Source organism: Leguminivora glycinivorella, chromosome 9 (assembly GCF_023078275.1).
Source record: "Leguminivora glycinivorella isolate SPB_JAAS2020 chromosome 9, LegGlyc_1.1, whole genome shotgun sequence".
Taxonomy (NCBI): Eukaryota; Metazoa; Arthropoda; class Insecta; order Lepidoptera; family Tortricidae; genus Leguminivora; species Leguminivora glycinivorella.
Genome location: NC_062979.1, coordinates 23,841,047 through 23,859,529, shown reverse-complemented (window position 1 = coordinate 23,859,529; position 18,483 = coordinate 23,841,047). Strand labels below are relative to the sequence as shown.

Here is an 18,483-nt window from a genome sequence, read left to right as displayed (position 1 = left end):
AATTTTTCATAATGATCTGTGCTAAGTGTCGTCTTGAAGTTATGGATGGAGTAAATTGCAGTGCTTGCAAAGGGATTTTACATTTTGGATGTGCTGGTCTCGCTGAAACTACGCATCGCAAAATGACGAGTGAGAAAAAAGAGAAATGGCGGTGTGCATCGTGCCGTGCTTGCAATAATCTCACTACGGATGCGGAACCAGCTGAGATTCGACCCCCGCAGGACCCTACTTCATCACCAGCTGCGCCCAGTGCTTCATCTGCCGAGTTACAGCAGGGTTTTGCCTCCATCCTCAAAGAGATCCATGAATTTCGTGACGATTTTCGTTTAATAAAGTCTGACCTGGTATCGTGCAAGAATGGTATCGACAAAATAAATACAAAGTTAAGTGAGATGGAATCTCGCGTGTCCTTGGCAGAGGACAGTATAACTCAATTGAAGGAAAAAACCGAAGTCGTGGCTAAGTTACAATCGGATCTTAATACGGCGACAAAAATGATAAGCACCCTCCAACAGGAATTTGATGCGCGAGAACAGTATTCTCGGATTAACAATATTGAAATCTCTGGCCTGCCCTTCAAGAAAGGAGAAAACTTAATCAGCATCCTACAGGACATTTATACTGTAGTAGGGCTAAAGTTCGAGGCTCATTTTGTCGACAGCATACAGCGAGTACGACGTTTCCAGCATGGTGACGACAAGGTCATCGGCGGCGATAACGACGAGGGGCGAACGACGACGTACCGCGAGCCAGCTGTCATCGTAAAGTTTACCAGGCGTGCTTATAAGGACCAGCTTCTGTCAGCAGTCCGTGCGCGCAAGGGCATCACGACGTCCTCGATTGGCCTTCACGGGCCGTCATTGAATCTTTATTTGGGCGATCATCTCACTCCGGCCAGCAAGATGCTGCTTAAACGCGCACGAGACCTCAAGAAGGATAATAAAATCATGTATTTATGGATACGAGACTGTAAGATCCTTGCTAGAAAAACCGAAACTTCTAAGGTTATGATCATAAATAACAATTTCGATTTTAATAAAATAAAATGACTGTCCCTCTTATCAATCCTGAGATCTCTTTATATCAAAATTACATTAATTGCGCCTAATAACTTTGTCGTTGTTTGTAACCCGAACCTGTGTTATTTATTGAATGTAATTTTCCTTATCACTATGAGCCTCGAACATGTACGAGTTAAATGTACCACCTGCGCTGCCTATACAAAAAAAGTAAATATTTTGTTTCTGTCACCCGATTCACAAATAAATTGTTGCCAATATTTCTTGTTTGCTTCACAACGTCTAACCAATATTGATTTCTATTTTTCAAATACCTATAATTCACAACGTATAACGAAAAAACTTATAATTTGAATTATAAAATAATGCTTAGTAATAATGGCTGTGTATTTCTTAACACTCGTAACGAATACTGTTAATTTCAACGGTTATTATCAAAACGTACGCGGACTACGCACAAAAACGCAATGTTTTTATTCCCATGTTTCAATGTCGGAATATGATTTCATTTGTGTGACCGAGAGCTGGTTGAATTCAAATATTTATGACGGGGAACTGTTCGACAACAGGTACGTATTATATCGCTGCGATAGATCTGCAGAGGCGAGCGGCGCGGAGCGCGGTGGTGGGGTGGCGGTGGCGGTGCGCCGTGAGCATCGGCCGGCGCGCCGCGACTGGCCGCGCCCGTCGCCTGCCGCTTCCGAGTGTGTCTGGGTATCTATACCTCTAACTCAGCGCGCCGCACAGGGCCAGTCGTCCCTGAATATTTGCTGTGTTTATTTACCTCACGGTCCACTGTATAAGGATGCGTTGGAAAACTTTTTTGATATTTGCAGTCAATTAATAATAGAAAACCCTAATGATGTTTTTCTCATAACAGGTGACTTTAATATCTCAGATGCTCAGTGGGAAACATCAAATTGTTCTAAAATGAACCTTATTGGGGGTGGCACTTTGCATGTACAGTTACTTAGCGAGTTTCTTTCATTTTCAGGTTTAGAACAGTACAATGGTTGCTTAAACTTTAATCAACGAATTCTGGATCTTATTTTTTGTAATAAAAACTGCATAATATCCGCAAGCGATGATCCTTTAACACCAGAAGATTTGCACCATAAGGCTCTTCAAATAGAACTTAAAATTGTTCACTCGTTTAGTACTCTTGTGCCGGCCCGTACATTCGTACATCGATTCTTCGACGCAAACTTCAATGAAATAAACCTCGAGCTATCTAAAATTGCATGGTTGGAACGCTTTTCGGGCCGACCTCTTGACGATTGTGTATCGATATTTTATGACATACTAAATAATTTATTAGAAAAACATGTTCCTAGGGTTCCCCAACGGACTTCTTATTCGAAGCCCCCGTGGTATACTAAACCACTAAGAAGACTTTTAAATGAAAAAAAGAAATACCATAAGCTGTGGAAGACATATGGTAACCCTTTAGACCATGACTCTTACAAATTTTTAAAGAAAAAAATACTAAAATTGGAAACTCAATGTTATAGAAACTATATTAGTTATACTGAAACTAAGATTAATACTCATCCCAAGTACTTCTGGACTTACATAAAATCTACTTTTTCTAAAAAAGGTCTTCCACAGGTTATGCAATATAAGGGTGTGACGGTTTCGAGTGGTACACAAATATGCGATTTCTTCAATGAACACTTTCATTCGGTTTTTGAGAAACCACCTAGCAGTTCTGTTGATTTAGATAACCTTCCACCAATAAATGACTCGGTTTTTGAAATTGATTCAGTTTACGTCACCAAAGAATTAGTTCTTAAATATCTTAAAACCTTAAATGTAAACAAAGGGGCCGGACCAGATTTAATACATCCTATAATTATAAATAAATGTGCTTCCAATTTAGTTGAACCGGTTACATTACTATTTAAAAAATCGCTTGCATCAGGGTGTGTTCCCTCCATGTGGAAACGTGCACTAGTCACTCCTATACCTAAAGGTGAAGTTAGCCATGACATTGAAAAATATAGACCAATCTCTAAATTGTGCCAATTTGGCAAGATTTTGGAAAAAATTGTGACCGATCAACTGTCCACTGCCATACATCGTCATATAATTCCAAACCAGCATGGTTTTCTTAAAGGCCGGAGTGTTGAATCCAATCTGATATCCTATACTGAAATATTATTAAACGCACTAGATAATAACTGTCAAGTGGACGCCGTGTATACCGATTTTGCCAAGGCCTTCGATAAAGTCTGCCATGAGCGTTTACTGTTGAAGCTATGGCATATCGGTATACACGGTGACCTTTTCCGGTGGATAAAATCCTACATAGAGAATCGTTCTCAGGCAGTGGCAGTGGGCGGTTATACTTCACAGTACAAGGCTATCACGTCTGGTGTTCCGCAAGGATCCCATTTGGGGCCGTTGTTGTTTATCATTTATATTAATGACATCTCTGAATGTATAAAAAACTCAAACTTATTACTATATGCTGATGATGCAAAGATATTCAGAATCATTCGTAATATAGATGATTGCCATATTTTGCAAGATGATTTAAATAATTTTGAGTCCTATTGTAATGCCAACAAGTTGTCTATAAATCCCGATAAATGTTTTGTAATTACTTTTAGCAAGAAAAATAGTATTATTTCTGAATATAACCTATGTAATAAAAAATTAGGCCGAGTTCACCAAATTCGAGACCTTGGAGTCATTATGGACTCGAAGCTCACCTTTATTCCTCACATAGATGACATGCTAAGTAAAGCATTTAAACAGTTAGGCTTTATATTAAGAGTAGGCAAACCCTTTAAGAGACTTTTGACGTATAAGGTACTGTTCAACAGTTATGTTCGCAGTCGGTTGGAATTCGCTAGTGCGGTTTGGAGCCCACTGTATAAAATACACAGTGATAGGATAGAAAAGGTACAAAAAAAATTTGCTAAAACATTAGAATACAGAATTAGAAATAAATATTCCGATTATGCCACCGCCATGAGAATACACAATATAACGTCTCTTAGTTATCGCCGGGAACGAACCGATATCTTAACCCTTTATAAAGTAATTAATAATTTAATTGATGCTCCGTTTATATTAAATTCCCTCTCATTTAGAGTGCCTAGACGTTGTGAACGCGCTTGCAGGAAAAAACCCTCTTTTACATACCTCGCAGTCGGACTGCATACGCAAAAAATAGTTTTGTCAGAAGGGCGTGCAGGTTGTACAACGAAAAATTTTTCAGTCTTGATTTTTTCTGTGAAAAACTTAATAGATTTAAAACATTATCTTTGCAATGTAATAATAATGACACCAATCATTAGGTTGGCGCAATTAAGAAACATGTTTTGAACTCATATATACAAAACGTTAGTGCTTATATTTTTTGTGTAAAAAAAAAAAAAGTAAAATATGTTTTTTTTTTATTTTTTTTGTTGTTATACTCTGTTCAAATAGCTCTGCTTGTGTAAGTAGCAATTATTACTGAACACGATGTTTAAATATTTTCTTTAAGGAAACTGTAAGTCTAGTTTTAAAAAAAAATCCTGTGTTTATATATAACTATATAAGACTGTTTGTTTCTTAATTAAATAAATAAAATAAAATATATTTGATCGCCAGTGTCCGAGATGTGACACGAGTTACAGACTTTGTTTTTGATCACTTGCAATAAAACCAACTGTAAGAAGATACAAATTCATTATGATACTAGAAATTACATAACTCCCGGGAAAAAGCTTTTTCCCCTCACTAGCTCGGAAACACGTGTTTTGTCCTTTAATACCAGCGGCTAAAAACGCATTTTATCCACTAGTGGGTAAAGTAATTTGACCTTGAATAAAGTCAAATTAACTGCTTTAAAATTAATTAAAGTAGGTGAATCTAGTAATAAAGATGATTTACCACCTGTGGCACTACTGGAAGCAGTGATAAACGCATTTTTTGCGTTGTAGTTTTCTCGCTATAGTGAGGGGAAAAGTTTTGTGTTACACTCGGGTGCAAATGTATTTTACTTCTCGTGTGTTAAGAAACTCGCAAGTTCAGGATTCTATTCTCGAACCACTCGCTTCGCTCGTGGTTCAACTATAGAATCCTTTCACTTCCTCGTTTTTCAATTCCACACTCGGCGTTAAAATACAACTTTGCCCCCTTGTATAACAAATAACTATTTTTATAACTCCCAATACGCCTTTATGCACTTACTGAATTGCAACAGTGATGAAACTTGTAAATAAGTGTGACCATAGATTAAACATAAGAAGATCATACCATCCCATACATTAAAATGCGACCGCCTAAGAACGCGCATACACTACGCCACACATAGATGGCGCCACAAAAAAAATGTCTTGTGCTTTCGATTATACTTGTAGATGGCGCTAAGTGTCACTTTTGACATAGATTTATGGCTCGAAAGTGACACTTAACGCCAATCTAAAAATAATCTTTTTTTTTTTTTTAGTAGGTATGGATAGGTAGACGTTTGACCACGATCACACCTGATGGTAAGTGATGATGCGGTCTACGGTGGAGCACGCTTACCTATGAGATACCTATTTACTCTTGCTTTAAAGAGAACTGGATTGTACTCGTTGCGGAAACACAGACTCAGGCAGGGCATTCCACTCCTTGGCGGTTCGCAAAAGAAATGTTGAAGCGAAACGCTTAGTGCTTAGTGGAATACTGACCATGATGCGATGCCGCATTGCCGATTGTCTAGTGGTCCTATGGTGAAATGGGGACGGAGGAACAAGGTTGTACAGTTCCTCAGCGCCTCACCGAAATGTATCCTGTAAAATACCGATAAACTGGCAACCTTCCGACGATGCTCCAGGCTATGTAGTCGAGAATTGGTCAGCTCGTCGTCATTGATGATCTTCTTGGCCCTCCTCTCGACTGACTCGAGCGCCGCAAGCTGGTATTTCGCTGAACCATCCCACAGGTGAGAACAATATTCTACACACGACCGGACTTGTGCTTGGTACAGGTCGAGCAGCTGCCTAGGTGTAAAATAATGCCTCACCTTGTTGAGGATGCCCAGCTTTTTTGCAGCTAACTGAGCTTTCGACTCAATGTGCGGGCCGAAGTTAAGTTTCGAAGTCAGTGAGATTCCGAGAAGTTCAAGATGGTCGGTAATCGAATCGTATTAATCGATGGCAACAAGGCATTTTTGTGGCGCCATCTATGTGTGGTGTAGTGTATGCGCGTTCTTAGACTGTCGCATTTTAATGTGTGGGATGGTATGATCTCATATTTAATCTATAAGTACCTATAGTGTGACTTACACATTAAGTTGTTTGGTCAGCTTGTTACCGGACTCTGCATCGAGTTGAGCGGCCCACTCGGAGAGCTCATACCCGCCGTTTGTTTGGTAAACGCCGCACACGGCCGCTTTCTGAAAATAACGTTCAGCAAGCATTCAACAAAAAACATATAAAGTCTGCCCAGAAATATATAACTACGCGCCATCTTGCGGAATTTCATTAGAACTATTTTTAACCTCCGACGCAACAACGACGGGGTGTTATAAGTTTGTTTGACGTGTCTGTCTGTGTGTGTGTCTGTCTGTGGCATCGTAGCTCCCGAACGGATGAACCGATTTAGATTTAGTTTTTTTTTTGTCTGAAAGCTGAGTAAGTCGGCAGTGTTCTTAGCCATGTTTCATGAAAATCGATTTACTATGTCGCGGTCGGGGGTTTTTTCAAAATTTTAATTTTATGGTTAGGTTATCTTCATACTATATTATACAGGAACCCGATGATAATAAATTTAAAATTGCCATTAAGAAAATATTACTTGACAAAGCATATTACTCCGTAAATGAATTCCACAGACCAACCCCTATAGACATCTATTACAAGACGACTCGCGGTGGCCAGCCTTCCTAGTATTTGCACTGATATAAGCGCGGGCGCTCGCCGTGCCTGATCAGTATCGACCAAGTAACAGACCCGAAAGCAGCGCGTGTTTTTCGCACAAAAAAATTGGAAAAGGGTATTTTGATGCCTTAAAGATGTCCACCTGTAGTGTGAAATGGTGTGGAAAGGTAACAAGAAGCTCAAATTTAAAAACAGACGGCATTACATTCCACAAATAAGTCATATTTATAATTTATTCAGAGCCGGCATAGGTCAACTTACATTGGCCACTTACGCGTCAGTAGAGGGACAGTCATACTTCTGTCCCTTTTCATCTGGCGCGACTGCCCGCCGTCCTTGAAACGGCCAATCACAGCGCGCTTAAGAGCGTTATAACATTTCGGCGTCGGGCGAAATTAGGTATTTTACCCGCCGCGCGAGCCCAATATGCCGACCCTTTCTAGCACGTCTTATCACTCGCTCGCACTACAATAATGGACAAAACAATCTTGATCCTTTCTATGGAATTTTGATAACAACCACAATCTACTATCTCGATATAAACTTTTGGTTTCTAATAAACATTATTTTGTACGAAAATACGAGAATATAGCGCGAAATAATATCAATTATGTTAAAATTTATTTAAAAAATTAAAGTAATAATTATAAAAGTAGATCCCATCCCAAATATTTGCTTTTGTTATATGATAAGTATTAGAGTAAAGTATAGACATAGACATAGACATAGACATAGACATAGACATTTTATTAATAATATTATAAATATTACACGTATATATTAATACGATTATATATATTAATATGATGATAAAATAAGACAAATACAATTCTAATTACTTCAAGGTGGTGCTCAGGGTCTGATGATGGAGCCAGATGGTGGTCACCAACACCAATGAACAATATGACTATACAACTTCGTGGTTTACATGTCATTCTAGCATTTTCACTTTCACATTTCAAGTGCATATACCACGAGTATAGGTTTTCGGGTGTGCTGATTTAAAAATTAATGACCGATTTGGAATCTGACATTGCTGACTGTCACTTTGACACAAAAGTCATCATGGGTGACGTAAAATAGGTTTTAGGGGGTGCTGATTCCAAAATTAATGACCAATGTGGAATCTGACATTGCTGACTGTCACTTTGACACAAAAGTCGTCATGGGTGTCGTCAAATAGGTTTGCGGGGGTGCTGATTCCAAAATTAATGAACAATGTGGAATCTGACATTGCTGACTGTCACTTTGACACAAAAGTCGTCATGGGTGTCGTAAAATTGGTTTTAGGGGGTGCTGATTCCAAAATTATTGACCAATGTGGAATCTGACATTGCTGACTGTCACTTTGACACAAAAGTCGTCATGGGTGTCGTCAAATAGGTTTGCGGGGGTGCTGATTCCAAAATTAATGAACAATGTGGAATCTGACATTGCTGACTGTCACTTTGACACAAAAGTCGTCATGGGTGTCGTAAAATAGGTTTTAGGGGGTGCTGATTCCAAAATTAATGAACAATGTGGAATCTGACATTGCTGACTGTCACTTTGACACAAAAGTCGTCATGGGTGTCGTAAAATTGGTTTTAGGGGGTGCTGATTCCAAAATTAATGACCAATGTGGAATCTGACATTGCTGACTGTCACTTTGACACAAAAGTCGTCATGGGTGTCGTCAAATAGGTTTGCGGGGGTGCTGATTCCAAAATTAATGAACAATGTGGAATCTGACATTGCTGACTGTCACTTTGACACAAAAGTCGTCATGGGTGTCGTAAAATTGGTTTTAGGGGTGCTGATTCCAAAAATAATGACCAATGTGGAATCTAACATTGCTGACTGCCACTTTGACACAAAAGTCATCATGGGTGTCGTAAAATAGGTTTTAGGGGGTGCTGATTCCAAAAATAATGACTAATGTGGAATCTAACATTGCTGACTGTCACTTTGACACAAAAGTGATCATGGGTGTCGTCAAATAGGTTTCCGGAGGTGCTGATTTGAAAGTTAATGACCGATTTGGAATCTTGACATTGCTGACTGTCACTTTGACACAAAAGTCGTCATGGGTGTCGTAAAAAAGGTTTCCGGGGGTGCTGATTCCAAAATTAACGACTATTTTGGAATCTCACAGTGCTAATTGTCATTTTGACACAAAAGGAATCATGGGTGTAGTCAAATAGTTTTTAGGGGGTACTGATTCCAAAATTAATGAAATGATTTAAAAAGTTATGACCGATTTGGAATCTGACATTGCACAGTACCCCTGGAAACCTATTTGACGACACCCATAACGACTTTTATGTCAAAGTGACAGTCAGCAATGTCAGATTCCAAATTGATCATTAATATTGAGATCAGTACCCATGAAAACCTATTTGAAGACACCCATGATCACTTTTGTGTCAAAGTGACAGTCAACAGTGTCAGATTCCAAATTGGTCATTAGTTTTCAAACACCTCCGGATACCTATTTGACGACACCCATGACGACTTTTGTGTCAAAGTGACAGTCAGCAATGTCAGATTCCAAATTGGTCACTAATTTTGGAATCAGCACCCCCTAAAACCTATTTTACGACACCCATGACGACTTTTGTGTCAAAGTGACAGTCAGAAATGTCAGATTGAACATTGGTCATTAATTTTGGAATCAGCACCCCTAAAACCTATTTTACGACACCCATGACGACTTTTGTGTCAGAGTGACAGTCAGCAATGTCAGATTGAACATTGGTCATTAATTTTGGAATCAGCACCCCTAAAACCTATTTTACGACACCCATGATGACTTTTGTGTCAAAGTGACAGTCAGCAATGTCAGATTCCACATTGGTCATTAATTTTGGAATCAGCACCCCCTAAAACCTATTTTACGACACCCATGACGACTTTTGTGTCAAAGTGACAGTCAGCAATGTCAGATTCCAAATTGGTCATTAATTTTGGAATCAGCACCCCCTAAAACCTATTTTACGACACCCATGACGACTTTTGTGTCAGAGTGACAGTCAGCAATGTCAGATTGAACATTGGTCATTAATTTTGGAATCAGCACCTCCTAAAACCTATTTTACGACACCCATGACGACTTTTGTGTCAAAGTGACAGTCAGCAATGTCAGATTCCACATTGGTCACTAATTTTGGAATCAGCACCCCCTAAAACCTATTTTACGACACCCATGACGACTTTTGTGTCAAAGTGACAGTCAGCACTGCCAGATTCCAAATTGGTCATTCATTTTGTAATCAGCACCCCCTAAAACCTATTTTACGACACCCATGATGACTTTTGTGTCAAAGTGACAGTCGGCAATCTGAGGTACTACATATTCGTAATCTGAAAGTAATCAAGTCAATAATTTCAGTTATTTTGAATCGACTATGATTCCGAGTTATTGGTAATAGTAATGATTGTATAGATGATTAGTGATTCCTTTACATGTAATGGTAATTTACCGTTTCACTTGATTACATTACAAGTAATCTGACACCCAGTAGTGTCAGATTACAAAGTAAAATCAAGTAATCGTGTAATCCGGAATCGATTACGATTTCCCCATCTCTGGGTTTAGTTATATGGTTCATTGGTACTGGTGACCACCATCTGGCTCCATCATCAGACCCTGAGTACCACCTCTTGTCAAAGGTCTTGTTGAGACGAACCCAACGAGCCTAAACACGAAGTCGTTTACTTACATGGTTCACTGGTACTGGTGACCACCTTCTGGCTCCATCATCAGATCCCGAGTACCATCTTGATGTGTCTTATCATCTTGACCGTATTGTAATTTTCACATTTTTATCATCACAACGTTGTAATACTTTAACATTCAAACATAACAAAGTATGACAAAAGCAAATATTTACGGATCTAGGATCAAATTCGTTGGTCGCTGTTTACACACACACAATGCGAGGATAGCCCGTGTAGAAACAAGGCGTCCGACCCACACAACAATAAATATTCTCGACGTTTGCGATGAAAACTCGGAGACCAAAGCGACATACGTCTTACCTGCTCGAGCTCCGGCGCGGCACTGAAATCGCAGGCGTCCGTCGCCGGTAAAATAGCGACAGGAAGGCTAGTTTTCAAAAAATTGGCAAAAAATCATGATAAAATATTATAACGACAAATGGATAACAGCAGTTTAAGCACATTGTGCAGATTATTTATATACTAAAATAACTTCGATAACATGTAGATTTTCGGAGAAATGATCACTTGTTTCGATGTATTTTCAAGACAAAATTGAGTTCGTTTTACTTTCAATTTCTCAATTTCAAAGGATTAAATGATAAATATTGTTTAATGGGCCTTAAGTACAAGATATTTGGAACTTAAATTTACCTCATTTATGAGAGTGATCTTATCAAATTGTACATAATAAGAGCTCCGAATTCTGTGCTTCACGCGGTTTTTCCTAAACGAGCATCAGAAAAACAATCATTACTAATTGAAAAAGCTTTTTTTTTCATATGTTTTTTATTTAACCGACAGTTAATAAGATGTTCTAACTGAAACAAGTACTTTCACTGTCTTTTAGTATGAGTAAAGTGTACAATTTTGTCGATAAATATTGTGCATTTTACAATATATCGCCTTTTTTTGTCATAGCGCTCTTAACACATTCCCCGCCCGCTCCTCGCACCCCAAACACTGGTGACTCGTATCGCGAACCAAATATACAAGACTGCCACTCTATAGGAGGTTCTCTGTGATGAATTCTTAGAAGACAAAACATTGATGTAAATTACTACCCGTCACATCTAATATCTAATATTTCATTGTATCTAATATTTTATTGTCTGACATCTAATATTTTTATAATAATTTTTATAATGAATGTTTTATTTATTTATTTCTTATTATTATAATTCTATATACGCAATTAATTAATGATTCTTAATGTGAAGCTATAATCCCATTATAATTCCACAATGATAACAAAATTTAATTATGAATTCTCCTTATTATTTTTTCTTTTTATGAACTATTGACTCAAAATAAATAAGAAATAAATAAAACTAACTGTTACTCATTTCAATTATTTAATAAAATTGCAATAGAACTATTAATTAGATAATATATTGTATAAGTCATAAGTATAGCTTTAAGAATATTGTGTGTCCTTACAGGGCGTCATGTACCTACCTATATATACTTGTAACACCTACTGTATCATGCACATGACTACAATGAAATAAAGAAATAAAGAAATAAAATACTAAACTGAACTGTCAATCAATACATCAGAATAATAGCGCCCTCCTGACAATAGTCAATTAGTCATATCGTCACTACTTTTAAAAAAACTTGTATCTTCGTCTGTCAATGAAAAGAAAATTGTAGTAAGTATGTATGGAATGCATATAGACTTACTGCGTTTTAATTTTGAGAAACAACGTGAGATACGATTTTTTTTAAAAGTAGTGACGATATATTTCTTTGCATAGGACAAATACAGACTAACCCTCTTTTTCATAAACGTTCACTCAAGTTATCAAGCCGATAAAGTTCGTTTGTCCTTTTCTGTCACACCAATACTTCGGAAAGGGACAAACGAACTCGGCTTGATAACTTTAGTGAATGTTTATAAATAAGGGGGTATGGCGCCATCTAGCCGAGCGTTCCCCAAAGGTGTAACGCCATCTAGGCCACCGCACCTTTATCTCTAGGGCTTTGAGGTACGTTTTTTTCTTAGACTTTATCTGTCTATACGGGGTTAAATATGTCTTCGACCAGGATATAGACCGATCAACTAGTTAATTTTTGTTGAGCTCCCCATTACATGTTATGTTACATTGCAGTAACTGCATGGAAATATTGGGAGCTCAACTAAAATCAACTCTGACTTGTGTTGTGTGTGTCAGTGGTAGCTGGTGAAAATTTCTGCTAGGCAACACTGAGCAAAAATAAACCTACCTTTACATTAGGTACTTATCTTATCTTATCTTATCTTAAATCTGCGGGGGCCCTTACGGATACACTTCGACCCATCGGGATCTTTTGTGCAATTACCCCCTACGATCCTAAGATCCTTCAGCTATTCAGGAGCTTCTCGACCATTTCCACGTATCGGGTGATGAGGCTCATGGGTAGCTCTCTGAAGTCCTTCGGTGCCAGGTAGCCTGCTCCGAAGTTCTTCATTCTTTGTCTGGCGAGGGCGTGACATTCACACATTAAATGTCTGACGGTCTCTTCCCCTTCGCCACACATGCGACAATCAGTGTTGTCGGCGTGTCCCATCTTAACCAAAATTCCTTTGACCCCGTAATGGCCTGTGAACACCCCCGTTATAATTTGGAGGTGTCTTTTACCTAGCTTCCCTAGCTTTTTGCTCCATCCAGAGTCTACCCTCTGCATAAAGAGCTTTGAGTGCTTCAGACCAACCAGGGCATCCCACTCTTTTTGGTGACTAGCCTTTGTTTGGTCTTTCATAGCCGTTCTAATGGTTCCTTGTGAAAGGCCCACATAAGGTTCCGGACCTATGAAGTTGTCTTCAGATCCGGCCTTGGCAAGTTCATCAGCGTTTTCATTGCCAATGAAGCCTTCGTGCCCCGGTATCCAGACCAGTTGCACCTTGTTTTGCCTTCCAAGCTTGTTAAGAGCTTGGATGCCGTTTAATACCAGTCTAGAGGTAACTCTGGGCGATGTGAAGGCTTTGAGTGCCGCTTGACTGTCGCTGAGTATATAGATAGTCTTACCTTGGATTTGTCTAACTATATTCTCATGTACACAGGCAATTATTGCATATGTCTCGGCTTGGAAGATTAGGTAACATTAGGTACTTAACTATTGGGTTGGTAAGAAAGTAATGAGCGATCGATTGAATTCCACATAAAATTTTTGAGAGAGTTCTAGAATCTTCTATGGTCGAAAGTATATAAAGGACGAGTCGCACAGTTTCTCGTCAGTCATTCACTAGCTGTCGCCGAGCTAATATAAGGAAGAAAATGGACGAATTAAAAGTGCATGTAAGGCATTGCTTACTATATGAATTTCAGTCTGGCCATTCAGCCGCCGAAGCAGTGCGTAATATATGTCAGCGTGTTGCTCCTGAAGTTGTGTCTGAGGCCACGGCGAAACGATGGTTCCAGCGGTTTCGTAGTGGCGACTTTTCATTATCAGATAAACCTAAGTCTGGTCGACCGGTGAAGATTGATGTAGCCAAATTAAGGGTCCCCCCACATCTAGCGTCTCGCGAACGTCGTCGCCTCTCCAACGCCCGCGCGGCGTCGACGCCGCGCTCCCGCAGCGTCGACGCGACGTTGCGGCGCCTATCGAACGTCGACGTCGCAGTGGCGTCCGCGCGGCGTCGACGCAGCGCCAACGCCGCGCCCGCGCAGCGCCTCCGCGATGCCAGCGGCGACCAACGTCCAGCTAGGCCTTACAATACCGGGATCCCAGTATCTCGGGATTTTTGGGGTAGATTTCAAAACCTTTATTTAATATTGTAATACCGGATTCCCGGTATTTTTAGTAACTAACCAATTATGGCAAATAAACGTAATCTACTCATCAAAAACCTTAAATTTCTGCATCATGACGGTCGCTAGACGCGTAAATATTGCTTTTTGATCCCGTTTCTTCGACACATTCTCTGTTTAGTGTTTTTACAATATTTCTATGAAATGACAGTTTTTCCGATAATTACCTAGATTAGATAAAGATACGTGTCAAGAGCATTCATTGAGGAGGGCCTGCCGTGAATCTTTCGACACATTTGTCGCACTTGGGAATCGTAAGTGTGACAGGGAAGCAATACGTCAAACGTAGTTGATACAACACAGGCCACAGACCCTCTGTAAACAAGTCGCCTTGATGCACCTACATTATAGAAATAACTTTTCAAAAAATTGGTTAAGGCATACGAACTAACGTATAAGCTACTTTTGGTTTACTGCCACTGACGTCGAGGAGGCGCGGCGCTAACGCGGCGTCGACGCCGCGCGGACGTAACTGCGACGTCGACGTTCGAGAGGCGCCGCAACGTCGCGTCGGCGCTGCGGAAGCGCGGCGTCGACGCCGCGCAGGCGTTGGAGAGGCGACGACGTTCGCGAGACGCTAGATGTGGGGGGACCCTAAAAACCTTAATTGAAGGAGATCCGAGGCTAACGAGTCGTACTCTTGCTACCGAGTTAGGCTGCTCTCATGTCACCATAGAAACAAATTTACACGAGTTGGGAAAAAACTACAAATACAGTGTTTGGATACCGCACGAACTTGATAGAGATCAACTAAACCGCCGTGCCGATATCTGCATACAACTTCTGTCTTTTCGCCGCACATTCAACTGGTTGGACCATCTTATCACTGGAGATGAAAAATGGGTCTTATATATAAATCACACACGCAAACGTCAGTGGCTAGCTCCAAACGAAAAAGGAATAGAGGCACCAAAAACAGAGCCTCACCCGAAAAAAGTTATGCTGTCCGTTGGGTGGGATATTCATGGTATTATTCACTGGGAACTCCTACCAAGTGGAATGACTGTTACCGCATCAGTATACTGTAATCAGCTTGAAAATTTAAACCAAAAAATCTGTCAGAATCGTCCACAGCATGCTAAAGTTTTTTTCTTACACGACAATGCTCGCCCACACATTGCAAAAGTGACTCGGCTAAAGCTATTGGAGCTAGGTTGGAAAGTGATACCTTATCCACCGTACTCTCCAGACTTGGCACCTACGGATTACGCATTGTTCAGATCGCTAAGCAATGCCTTGAATGAAAAAAAGTTCGATGATCAAGCCCATCTACGACAGTACATAGCTGAGTTTTTTGAATCTAAACCTAAGAACTTCTTTGCCGATGCTATTCATTCTTTACCAGAACGATGGAGACAAGTAGTAGATAACGAAGACCATTATATTTTTGATAAATGATTAAAATAATAAATTAAATAAAAATTACAATATTGGTTATGATTCGCTCATTACTTTCTTACCAACCCAATAGTAATCAATTTGAATCGGCTTGTATGGATCAGCCGCTGCTGGTATGTGTATTATGATTTTACTATATGCATTGTATTTGCCTGTTTGTTTCCCAAAGGTTTAAGGTACAGCGGGGCAAACCTCGATTGGGCACACTGACACACTACGATGTTGAGTTCTACATGTATCCACTGAACATGTCTACCATATATAACCAGTGGACACTATTTAATAATGCAAACATTGTAAAACAAGGAAAAAAAATGGACCAGTTTCATTTGCCCCCCAGTCGAGATTTGTCCCGTACCTTACATAAATAAATATTTACTATTAGTGTTACCCTGTTCACTGCTCCCGCGCTGCCGGCACTCTTTGCTGATTCTTGACTTTCACACGGAGGGTGGCCGGCCTCCGAGGCAAGCAGCCTCCGCCCCATGTACCCCACACCATTCTGAAGATATCTAGAACTAAACAGTAATTTAGATAAGCCCATGACAAAAATATACAAAAATGATGTTAAAAAATTAAATGCATAATGTGGAAAGAAATGCAGCCAACTTGATTTTGAAAAAAAATGTGATTTGTGTTTTTGTAATTTTGAATCTGGAAGGGGAGCAGGGAGGTTGAATAAGTATTTAATAAATTGAGTATATTAATTCCATTTTTTAATGATTTTAATGTATAGACTGATAATGTAGGAGCTTGTGGAGGCCCTATGCACCTATGGGGTGCCTTAGGACATACAACAACAACAACAACTGATAATGTGACTCGTGTGAAACATTGACAGATAAATGTTATATTTTAAACAATTTTATATACCTTGAAATTGAAAAAGAACTGCAAAAGTGGGTATTCAAACTTGTGGGATGGCTATTAAAAGTAAAATTTTGTATTTGCAGTTGTTGCATGTATTGAAAATGCAAATTAACTTACCTTAAGAAGTTTTTATATTGAAAGTGTCATAATTATTATCCAACTTCAATCAATAAAGTTACAATTTTGTGACCATTGAATAAAATAAGATATCAAAATGTTATCTTTTATTTCCAATATTAATTTTAAAAGAACTAGTTTTAGGAACATGTCTAATTGTCAATGATATCCTTGTCTCCCTTTTTATGGTTGATCCATTTACATATCTGTCAGAACACTGCTGTAAATTTATCACAGAATCATCCAAAGTTTCTTCATAAACCTCTTCAATGCAATGTAAATAATGACTGAAAAGCTTGTCTTGAAGGACCAATAAGCTTCTAGGTTCCAAAAGGAAGGAAAAAACAGGCCTCTGAGCCATTTCAGCATCTTCACTTGGTTCTAAGAACTTCAAAACAGTGTGAGAGCCTACAGAAATCGTAGTTATTGTTGGGTAGAATAAAGAACCATCTAGATGGGGCATTATGCCCTGCCCAGGCAAATATTCATTCACTAAAACATGGTTAGGCCTGTGGCCTCCCATGAGGTTTAAATTATGAATGGTCTGTAAGCAAGAATCCAGCCATGTTGGAATTGTCTCCGCGATCATGCCCTTGCTGTGTGGAATCCCGCCCCAGTTTTGAAGTCTTCTATTACTGAGCTGCGTCCATTTTGGCTTCGGTGACGCGTAGATGTTCGAAAGTATAGACTTCTCTTCATCTTCTGATATGAATTCGGATATGTAGTAAGCGGTAGTAGGAGCCTGGAAAGAGATAGGTCTAATAACTTATTGTTTATCTCTAATAAGAGTTATAGTACCGATATGTAAAACTAGGATGTTTTACCGATGTAACTCTGTGCGGATCTATACCGTTCATGTCTTTTAACAAATGGAAGCCGTATAATTAATCCTAAACTACGAAAACCATCCCAAAATGATATATATAGTTTCAAAATAGTTTCAAAACAATCCATCCACAAGCCACAATCTGAACTGTCAAGTTTATTGTCATTTGTCAGTGTCACGATTACCCCGATTACCGACGTCAAATGTAGTGTTGCCATGAGGTTTCTCTCAATTTCGCCCAATAAAGTGACGATTAGATTAAATTCTAATAGCTCCATAAATTAATCATTTACAAATATAATGCTTACTTCTTTATCCCTTCAGGTGGCGAAATCCGGGAGCCGACCGCACGTAAAGTAGCAGGAAACCGGGAGCCGGACTTGAAATAAAAAGCTGTTGAGTGGCAAGGATACCGATAAAATGACAGAAAAAGTTTACCCTTGAGTGGCGGGGCCCTCACGGGTGGTCATTAGGGTTGCCAGACGGTCGGGATTTGGCGGGATTTTCCCGATTTTTAACATGTGTTCCCGAATCCCGACAAATTAGAAAATGTCCCGATTTCTCGAAATACTCGAAAATTTCAAATTCCAAACTAGAAATAAAGCTATATTATTTTTCTGGAATGACCGTAAAGCAAGTACTACTGGTCATCGCGAATGTCACTTGTATTACAAAAATTATAATTTCTCAAAAAGTGTAGGGATGTTGTGCATAAACTATAGAGTCTGGCTAGCCAAATATTGTTGACAGATATTTCCTTGTGGTATCACCAATTGTCTATGGTTTAAAAAAAAGGCTAAAAGTCTGCTGTCAATTTATGTCACTTATTCAAATTGTTCGCGGGTTATTAAGGGTAAATCTTAAATATTATAACAATGACGATACCAAGCGAGGTCCGC

The 18,483-nt window shown here is 39.3% G+C and overlaps 2 protein-coding genes across 2 annotated transcripts in view; both read right to left on the bottom strand.

The window, feature by feature from the left end:
* LOC125229890 (cytosol aminopeptidase-like) overlaps positions 1–16,373 on the bottom strand; it is a 42,776-nt gene extending 26,403 nt beyond the window's left edge. The window contains exons 1-2 of the mRNA XM_048134827.1: positions 16,163–16,373; positions 6,287–6,396 (exon numbers count right to left, since the gene is read on the bottom strand). Coding sequence (XP_047990784.1) covers positions 6,287–6,396; positions 16,163–16,315 — 263 coding nt within the window. The 5' untranslated portion in view covers positions 16,316–16,373. The remainder of the gene's footprint in view (positions 1–6,286; positions 6,397–16,162) is intronic.
* A 435-nt stretch (positions 16,374–16,808) lies between these two features.
* On the bottom strand, positions 16,809–17,702 carry LOC125229661 (alpha-ketoglutarate-dependent dioxygenase alkB homolog 6). The gene is made up of 2 exons (XM_048134552.1): positions 17,583–17,702; positions 16,809–17,500 (listed from the first exon to the last, which is right to left on the bottom strand). The coding sequence occupies exons 1-2, from the start codon at positions 17,613–17,615 to the stop codon at positions 16,859–16,861; spliced, it is 675 nt and encodes a 224-aa protein (XP_047990509.1). The 5' UTR covers positions 17,616–17,702; the 3' UTR covers positions 16,809–16,858.
* Between the last annotated feature and the right edge of the window lie 781 nt (positions 17,703–18,483).

Coding starts and splice junctions, on each gene's coding strand:
- LOC125229661 (XM_048134552.1), bottom strand. CDS start 17,615: ATGAACGGTATAGATCCGCACAGAGTTACATCG. Junction 17,501..17,582: donor ATCCGCACAGAGTTACATCG/GTAAAACATCCT, acceptor ATCTCTTTCCAG/GCTCCTACTACCGCTTACTA.